General features: G+C 47.9%; 1 protein-coding gene across 1 annotated transcript; it reads right to left on the bottom strand.

Moving 5' to 3' along the window:
* Positions 1-2,657: 2,657 nt before the first annotated feature.
* On the bottom strand, positions 2,658-9,076 carry LOC106002033 (ABI gene family member 3-like). The gene is made up of 2 exons (XM_013036958.1): positions 8,632-9,076; positions 2,658-2,920 (listed from the first exon to the last, which is right to left on the bottom strand). The coding sequence occupies exons 1-2, from the start codon at positions 8,746-8,748 to the stop codon at positions 2,723-2,725; spliced, it is 315 nt and encodes a 104-aa protein (XP_012892412.1). The 5' UTR covers positions 8,749-9,076; the 3' UTR covers positions 2,658-2,722.
* Positions 9,077-9,252: the final 176 nt, after the last annotated feature.

The raw sequence follows: 9,252 nt of genomic DNA, 5'->3' as shown, positions 1-9,252 counted from the left end.
GGGGGGGGGGGGGGGGGGGGGTAGAGGAGAGCCAGGACAAAGCAGGCCAGGACCAGTGTAGTTACGGACAAGACTGCACTCTGGGCTCTGCTTGCCTGGGCCTTCAGTTGTCCCTCAGGACCTGTCAGGTGTCCTGAGCGACACCTGGAGGCCTCCAACCTAGCCTGCCAGAACCTTCTGGAAAAGCCATGACTTTCCGTTCCAGGAAAGAGATGTTCATTTGCATGTTGGGTTATATCTCTTTCTATATACCCAACCATTTTTGCATATCATCAGTATATGTCACCAAGAACCTTGAATGGGAGAAAAAAAAATCAATTTAGGAGATTAAGTAAGAAAAAAAACAGTAGATCTTGCTCTAGTTCAAGATCTTCTTTTAGTAAGTGAAGGAATAGTCTCATCTTCTGGACTGGAAAAGTGTCTGGTTAGGCCCAGTCCTGGATGCCTGGATGTTTTCTGATTCTGTATTTGGTCTTGGATCAAGGTTAGGTCTGGAGGAACAAAGGATCTGGGATCCTTCATCTGGGCTGATGGCTTGTTCATTATGCAAATGACTGTCTGCAAACCCAACCAAGCTTGACTGTAGTACACCAGGCTGCCTTCTTCTCCCTTTCCTGACACCTGGTTGAGATAGGAAGGAGAGGTTAGACCAGAAGACCCTCAGTAAGGCCAGGTAGCTGGTTATGTGGTCTGGTTGCTTCTTCTGCCAAAAAGAAGCAGGAATCCTGGGATTCTGACCTGTGTGGTTTTGTCACTTGGCTAAAGTAGAATTTTATTGTCTTCATGAGCCCTGCATCCTTCTGATAAACAAAGTACCAATAATGCTAACTTAAGGATGCCTTCTTAAGGGACCAAGACCCAGGCTGCTTATTACACTATCACATTTAACTCCTGTCTACCCTGGAAGAGGGTATAAGAATCAGAGAGGTTGTAAGAGGCCAGTAGCTCCTGCCTATAATCCTAGCTACTCAGGAGGCTGAGATCTGAGGATTGTGGTTCTAAGATAGCCCAGGCAGGAAAGTCCATGAGACTTTAATCTCCAATTAACCAACAAAAAGCCAGAAGTAGCCAGGCACTGGTGGCTCATGCCTGTAATCCTAGCTACTCAGGAGGCCGAGATGTGAGGCTGGTGGTTCAAAGCCAGCCTGGGCAGCAAAGTCCATGAGACTCTTGTCTCCAATTAACTACCAGAAAGTGGTGCTGTGGCTCAAAGTAATAAGGTGCTAGCCTTGAACAAAAAGAGCTCAGGGACAATGCCCAGGCCCCAAATTCAAGCCCCATGACCAGCCAAGAAAAAAAAAAAAGCTGGAAGTGGGGTTGTGGCTCAAGTGGTAGAATACAAGCCTGTAGTAGAAAAGTCAAACAAGAGAGAGAAGCCCTGAGTTCAAGCCCCAAGTACCAGCACACACACACACACACAAATCAGAGATGAAACTTGCTTGTAGTTGGTAGGTGGCAGAACTGAAAATGGAACTCAGGTCTTCATGACCACACACCTTGTATATGCCAATGAGAAATGACCCCTCCACAAGCCCTTTGAGATGTATCGAAACTTGCAGGAACAGAGGGGCTGCTTCCATCCATGATCATGGGAGCATGCCTCTCAGCGGTAGGCCAACTATGCAGGCATGCAGACAGCAGGCCAGCTCCCCTACAGGCTGCTCATTCAGCATCCGCATAGACCAAAGCTACACTCAGTCTAGCTACAGGTTTAGAAAGTGTGCTATGGAGTCTGAATTTTGGCTTGAATCTAGGCTCTGCCACCATCTTGGTAAGTTACCTTTACCAAACATCAGCTTTATTCTGTGGTAGGAATAACACTGGTCTCACAGGGCTGGGCTGGGAAAGAAGGAGCCATGCAAGGATGCAGAGCACTTTGTTATTATTACTATTTTTGTTGTCGATGCTCTTTAATCTGCCATATCTCAAAGGTACTTGCTACCTTTTTCCCCAACGCTCTTATGCTAGAAGGTCCCTGGTGTCTTTAGTTTGGTTAGAAAAATGAAGTTTTGGGCTGGGAAGGTGTCTCAGTGGTACAGCGCTTGCCTTGCACGCATGAGGCCCTGGGTTCAATTCCTCAGCACCACATAAGCAAAAAGAAAATAAAGCTGGAAGTGGCACTGTGGCTCAAGTGGTAGAGTGCTAGCCTTGAGCTGAAGAGCTGAGGGACAGTGCCCAGGCCCCACGACTGGACCCCCCCAAAATATATATATATATATATATATATATATATTTAAAGTGCCTTCAGGGAACTCATAATGGAATGGGGCAGCAAGTCCCCTGTCTGAGACACAGAGACAGGAAGACCCCAAAAGTTTAAATGGAACAAGCACTACTAGCTACTCTGGAGGCTGAAATCTGAGGATCATAGTTTGAAGCCCTCCCAGACAAACAAATCTGTGTCTCTTATCTCTAATGGACTAGGAAAAAGCCAGAAGTAGAGAGTTGTGGCTCAAATGGTAGAGCACCAGCCTTGAGGAAAAAAAAATCTAAGAAACAGTTCCGGTCTGGAGTTCAAATTCCAGTACCAGCGCTCTCTCTCTCTCTCTCTCTCTCTCTCTCTCTCTCTCTCTCTCTTTCTCTCTCTTTCTCTCTCTCTCTCTCTCACACACACACACACATACACACAGAGCTTAAGTGAAGTTGGGCAAGCAGACATGGAGAATAGCATAAAGGGGATTTTGCTGCAGAAAATGACTGAGTGAGCCCAAATAGTTGGAGGTCAACACAACACACCTTCCCACCCCCTTACCTGGCCTAGAGTGCTCACACGGGCTTCCACCTGCCGCAGGGCAGCCCCCTGTAGGTCCAACATGCGCAGAGTGTGCCCAGCCAGGTTGCCCACCTGGTAGGCCACACTGGCCAGAGCCTGGGTAGTGAAGGCCATGGTCTCCTCCAGTGCCTTCCGCTTGTCTGTGGCCTGAAATACACACAGGCCTGGTTGGAGGCCAGCACACTCCACTGGGGCCTTGGCTGACTGGGGTGGAATGGGAAAGGACCTAGAAAAGGCAGGAGCTGAAGTGGGAGGAAGCAGCAGTCCCTCTTAGAGGAGGTTTCTAGAAAAATGATATAGTCAGAAGACTCGGGCCATTAGAAAAGCGAGTTTGTAGCCCTGGAGACAAAGCCACCACTCCTCCAATAAAACCCTTACTGCCTTCCTGAGGACTTGAGCAACAAGGAGCTATTTGGGGGTTATAGAATGCACAGTAGAAAGGAAAGAGGAAGGTATTGCTTGTTGCAAACATTCTTAAAAGCTAAAAGCAGAGTGACATTGTCCAAGAAAAAATATACACACTGCCTGATTTATGTAATCCCTCTTTACATTACCTTATAATAAAACAAAAAATAAAAACAACCACGTGCCAGTGGCTCACATCTGTAATCCTAGCTAATCTGAGGATCAAGGTTAAAAGCTAGCCTGGACAGGAAAGTCTGTAAGACTTATCTTCAATAAACTACCAAAAAGCTAGAGGTAGAGTTGTAGTTCAAGTGGTAGAGCACTAGACTTGAGCATAAAAGCCCCGAGTTCAAGCCCCAGGACTGGCACATACATACTCAGAAAAAGGAAACATTAAAAACTAATATAGCCCAGACCTTCAAATTGGTGTCTCCTAGAGTAATACAAGAAGTCCATCCTGGATGGTTCTCAGAAGTCTCTGTGCTTCGTTTAACCTCCTCTGCAGGTTGGTGTTTGGACACTCACCTAAGGAAACTGTGGCCCAGAATGGGGTCACTTCCCTCACTCATTCTGTCCAGTTCTCAATGTGCTGAGAATAAAATCCAAACTTCTGAACACGGCAGCCTCACATACAGACCATTCAAGTCTGCCTTCTACCTTTCTCTTCACTCATTCCCTGCCCCCACTCCCTTGCTTTACTTAACCCTCTTCAGCTGTTCTCTTCCTGTGCAAACTAGATGATTTCTACCTCCCAGCCTTTGTATTTAACGGTAGTTCCTAGAATCCTTTTCCCTAGTAAGTTTCAGCTTCTCAGCGAGGTCTTCCTTTCTCCAACCTAAGCTTCCCCCAGGCCCACCTCTCTGTTGCTATCATAATTACCCTGATTTCTTTTTTCTTCATAATCTTTAGCACTATCACACATTATCTATTTGCTTGTTTTAGTGGGGGTGAGGGGAGGATACAGGTGCTTAAACTTAGGGACCCATACTAGGTTAAAGCTCTACCATTTGCTAGGTTCCCAGCCTATTTGCTTAGGTAGCTCACGCCTATAATCCTAGCTATTCAGGAGGCTGAGATCTGACAATCAAAGCCAGCCAGCCTGAGCAGGAAAGTCCGTGTGACTCTTATCTCCAATTAACTACCAGAAAACCAGAAGTGGTGCTGTGGCTCAAGTGGTAGATCGCTGGCTTTGAACTGAAGAGCTCAGGGACAGTGCCCAGGCCCAGAGTTCAAACCCCATGACAAAAAAAAAAAAAAATTGCATACATTTGTCAAGGTTGGACTTGAATTGGGATTTTCTTATCTCCACCTTCCGAGCAGCTCAGATTACAGATGTGAGCTACTATAGTCAGCTTCTGTTTAACTTCTCTATGTCATCTATTCTTAGCCTCTTCACACACACAAAAAAAAGTAAATGCTGTGAGAGTAGGAAGTTTGTCTGTTTCACTGTGTATCCTAGCCCAGAGCAGTGCTCCCCACATGTAGAAGACATTTAATAAATATGCATTTGTAGATTGATTAACAGATTGAATAGAAACTGAAATCTTTGCTGGGCATCATGCTACTTCATTCCTGACGCTGGCGGCGTCACACTACTGGTTAGTAAAGGAGCAGTGGGCAAGGAGTGGCTGAAGACAAAAGAGGATTTTTGTCAGTTCCAGATCAGAATGTGGGGGCTGGGGTAAAACTTCTCTGGTGTCTTTGTTCCCCAGGCAACTTCCTCCTCCCACTTGAGCTTGCTGTACTCTAGGCTGTACCTTTGGGGGGGGGGGGGGGGGGGGGTAGAGGAGAGCCAGGACAAAGCAGGCCAGGACCAGTGTAGTTACGGACAAGACTGCACTCTGGGCTCTGCTTGCCTGGGCCTTCAGTTGTCCCTCAGGACCTGTCAGGTGTCCTGAGCGACACCTGGAGGCCTCCAACCTAGCCTGCCAGAACCTTCTGGAAAAGCCATGACTTTCCGTTCCAGGAAAGAGATGTTCATTTGCATGTTGGGTTATATCTCTTTCTATATACCCAACCATTTTTGCATATCATCAGTATATGTCACCAAGAACCTTGAATGGGAGAAAAAAAAATCAATTTAGGAGATTAAGTAAGAAAAAAAACAGTAGATCTTGCTCTAGTTCAAGATCTTCTTTTAGTAAGTGAAGGAATAGTCTCATCTTCTGGACTGGAAAAGTGTCTGGTTAGGCCCAGTCCTGGATGCCTGGATGTTTTCTGATTCTGTATTTGGTCTTGGATCAAGGTTAGGTCTGGAGGAACAAAGGATCTGGGATCCTTCATCTGGGCTGATGGCTTGTTCATTATGCAAATGACTGTCTGCAAACCCAACCAAGCTTGACTGTAGTACACCAGGCTGCCTTCTTCTCCCTTTCCTGACACCTGGTTGAGATAGGAAGGAGAGGTTAGACCAGAAGACCCTCAGTAAGGCCAGGTAGCTGGTTATGTGGTCTGGTTGCTTCTTCTGCCAAAAAGAAGCAGGAATCCTGGGATTCTGACCTGTGTGGTTTTGTCACTTGGCTAAAGTAGAATTTTATTGTCTTCATGAGCCCTGCATCCTTCTGATAAACAAAGTACCAATAATGCTAACTTAAGGATGCCTTCTTAAGGGACCAAGACCCAGGCTGCTTATTACACTATCACATTTAACTCCTGTCTACCCTGGAAGAGGGTATAAGAATCAGAGAGGTTGTAAGAGGCCAGTAGCTCCTGCCTATAATCCTAGCTACTCAGGAGGCTGAGATCTGAGGATTGTGGTTCTAAGATAGCCCAGGCAGGAAAGTCCATGAGACTTTAATCTCCAATTAACCAACAAAAAGCCAGAAGTAGCCAGGCACTGGTGGCTCATGCCTGTAATCCTAGCTACTCAGGAGGCCGAGATGTGAGGCTGGTGGTTCAAAGCCAGCCTGGGCAGCAAAGTCCATGAGACTCTTGTCTCCAATTAACTACCAGAAAGTGGTGCTGTGGCTCAAAGTAATAAGGTGCTAGCCTTGAACAAAAAGAGCTCAGGGACAATGCCCAGGCCCCAAATTCAAGCCCCATGACCAGCCAAGAAAAAAAAAAAAGCTGGAAGTGGGGTTGTGGCTCAAGTGGTAGAATACAAGCCTGTAGTAGAAAAGTCAAACAAGAGAGAGAAGCCCTGAGTTCAAGCCCCAAGTACCAGCACACACACACACACACAAATCAGAGATGAAACTTGCTTGTAGTTGGTAGGTGGCAGAACTGAAAATGGAACTCAGGTCTTCATGACCACACACCTTGTATATGCCAATGAGAAATGACCCCTCCACAAGCCCTTTGAGATGTATCGAAACTTGCAGGAACAGAGGGGCTGCTTCCATCCATGATCATGGGAGCATGCCTCTCAGCGGTAGGCCAACTATGCAGGCATGCAGACAGCAGGCCAGCTCCCCTACAGGCTGCTCATTCAGCATCCGCATAGACCAAAGCTACACTCAGTCTAGCTACAGGTTTAGAAAGTGTGCTATGGAGTCTGAATTTTGGCTTGAATCTAGGCTCTGCCACCATCTTGGTAAGTTACCTTTACCAAACATCAGCTTTATTCTGTGGTAGGAATAACACTGGTCTCACAGGGCTGGGCTGGGAAAGAAGGAGCCATGCAAGGATGCAGAGCACTTTGTTATTATTACTATTTTTGTTGTCGATGCTCTTTAATCTGCCATATCTCAAAGGTACTTGCTACCTTTTTCCCCAACGCTCTTATGCTAGAAGGTCCCTGGTGTCTTTAGTTTGGTTAGAAAAATGAAGTTTTGGGCTGGGAAGGTGTCTCAGTGGTACAGCGCTTGCCTTGCACGCATGAGGCCCTGGGTTCAATTCCTCAGCACCACATAAGCAAAAAGAAAATAAAGCTGGAAGTGGCACTGTGGCTCAAGTGGTAGAGTGCTAGCCTTGAGCTGAAGAGCTGAGGGACAGCGGCCAGGCCCAGAGTTCAGGCCCCACAACCAGACCCCCCCAAAAAAAAAGAAAAAAGAAAAGAAAAATGAAGTTTTAGAAAGCTGGAGCTGGGTGCCAGTGGCTCATGGCTGTAATCCTAGTGACTCAAGAAGCTGAGATCTGTGGATCACGGTTCAAAGCCAGTTCAGGCAAGAAGTTCAAGGCCAGCCCAGGCAAAGTTAGTGAGATCTTATCTCAAAAATAAAATTTAAGTGAAGTTTGGCTCGTCTCTCTCTGTCTCTGTCTCTGTCTCTGTCTTTCTCTCTCTCTCTGTAGCTTTTAGAGAGAGAGTCTCACTATGGAGTCAAATGGCCTCAAATTCATGATCCTCTTACTTCAGCCTCTGAGTGCTGAGGGTTACTAGTGTAAAGTACCATACCCAGCATAGTTTGTCACTTTTAAGAGAGGAAAGAAAATGGATCTGTGGCTCAACTGGTAGAGTGCCAGCCTGGGGCGGGTGGGGGTGGGGGAAGGAACGCAAAGCAAAAGCATAAGACCCTGAGTTCAGGCTTTAGGACCAGCATGAGAGAAAGACAGACAGACAGAGACAGAGAGAAAAAGAGAGAGGAAGAGGAGGAAAGAAGACAAAGAGTGCAGATAGTGTCTTTAAATCACACATCTGGAAGACAGAAAGGAGAGGAAAGATCTCAGGAGGTCTGGAAGCAGTGAGGCCAGGCTGCTCTCAGCTGAGTGAGCCTGGACAAGTCCCTTCACCGTCTGAGCTATGGTTTTCATATCCACAAAATAGGAGACACAATAGTTGGTTCATGAGGCAGTTGTGGGATTCATGAAAGCACAGGGGTCTCCGGTCATTTACTTCCCTGCTCCCAGGCCCTGATTCAGGAATCTGTCCCAGGACAGACAGATTCTGGGACAGTTCTGGGACAAACACAAAGTTTAAATCACACACAACAATAACAACAACAACAACAACAACAACTGTTCTCCAATGCCACTCTCTTTTTCTTTTCCCAGCCACCTGCTCCCAGGAATCATGTCATAAATCCCCTGCCCCTCCGCCAGACCCTTTCTCTGTAGTCCGTTAGGCTGTGACTTCTTTCTATCCATCTTTAAGTACCAACCAACAAACTCCTTTCCTTTGCCTGTCTTGAGTTTACAACAATGGGAAGTTCTTCTGAAATCTCTCCTAAATCCAGCCTGAAAATGTAATGGTGTCCAGGCACTTTGAGTCTCTGGAGTGAAAGGCTCTGTGAGAGATGAGCCTGCTGACGCTGGAGACCAGGCTGGATAGAGGATGCTGCCTGGCTGGGTCCTCTGAGACTCCGGTGGAGAATGGGCTTTGCCAGCACTTGGGTAATATGGGATCCGGGCTAAGTTTGGGGGACCAGGATGAAATCAAAGCCTGGAGTGGGAGGGTTTTTCAGCTAAGCACCTGTCAGGTGGCCTCCCTGGCCCTGCCTAAGGCTCAGCAACACAAGGGTCCAGCACCCCTCCCCCCTGTCCCCCATCATGTCCTGGCCTGTGCCCTCTCCACTTACTTTTGCGTAGTTGTCTTCACAGTAGTCAGCCACCCTCAGCAAGGCCCTGTGATTGCCCAGCAGAGCCTCCCGGCCCGTGGGAATCTCAAACTCTTGCAACTGCTGTAGCTCCGCCATGGCCCCCAGCCGCGTTGGGCTCCCCCAGGGGAGCCTCTGGTTTTGAGCCTCACCCTGCCCTTGATTGGTCGCTCTGCCTCCCCTCCCTCTTACTGCTTTTGGTTTCCTCTTCGTGAGAGACCCAAACCTGCTTGCAAAGGGCAGGCATGCTCATTCTGACACAGGAGGAAGTCCCTGCTCCCTGGGCCTGGGCCTCTCTGTCCTCTGCCTAGAGGAAGGGGGAAGCCAGTGGCCTGTTTGGGGGCCCAGCCCCCAATCCCACCCAGCAGAGGAAGCCAAGGTCGGGGCAGCTGTGATTGCTCCCTGATCCTGGAGAGGAAACTGGTTGGTAGGGGCGTGGGGGGAGAGACTGGGGAGGAAGGGGTTGGCCTGCTATGGTGGGGGGGGTGTAGATTTTCCACTCATAGAAGAGGGGAGGAAAGGACAGAGGGTGGGGGCTTCCTTGGGAAGCGCGGGGATGAGTCACGGGGGGGTAGGATATAGAGATCAGTCATTCTGAGAGCA

This window comes from Dipodomys ordii, unplaced genomic scaffold (assembly GCF_000151885.1).
Source record: "Dipodomys ordii isolate 6190 unplaced genomic scaffold, Dord_2.0 Scaffold2184, whole genome shotgun sequence".
Lineage (NCBI taxonomy): Eukaryota > Metazoa > Chordata > Mammalia > Rodentia > Heteromyidae > Dipodomys > Dipodomys ordii.
The sequence above is the reverse complement of the archived record's forward strand: the minus strand, read 5'-3'. Positions and strand labels throughout refer to the sequence as shown.

Excerpts from the sequence above, each read along its gene's own strand:
- LOC106002033 (XM_013036958.1), bottom strand. The coding sequence starts at position 8,748 with ATGGCGGAGCTACAGCAGTTGCAAGAGTTTGAGATTCCCACGGGCCGG. Across the intron at positions 2,921-8,631 it reads GTGAAGACAACTACGCAAAA|GCCACAGACAAGCGGAAGGC; the intron begins GTAAGTGGAGAG and ends TGTGTATTTCAG.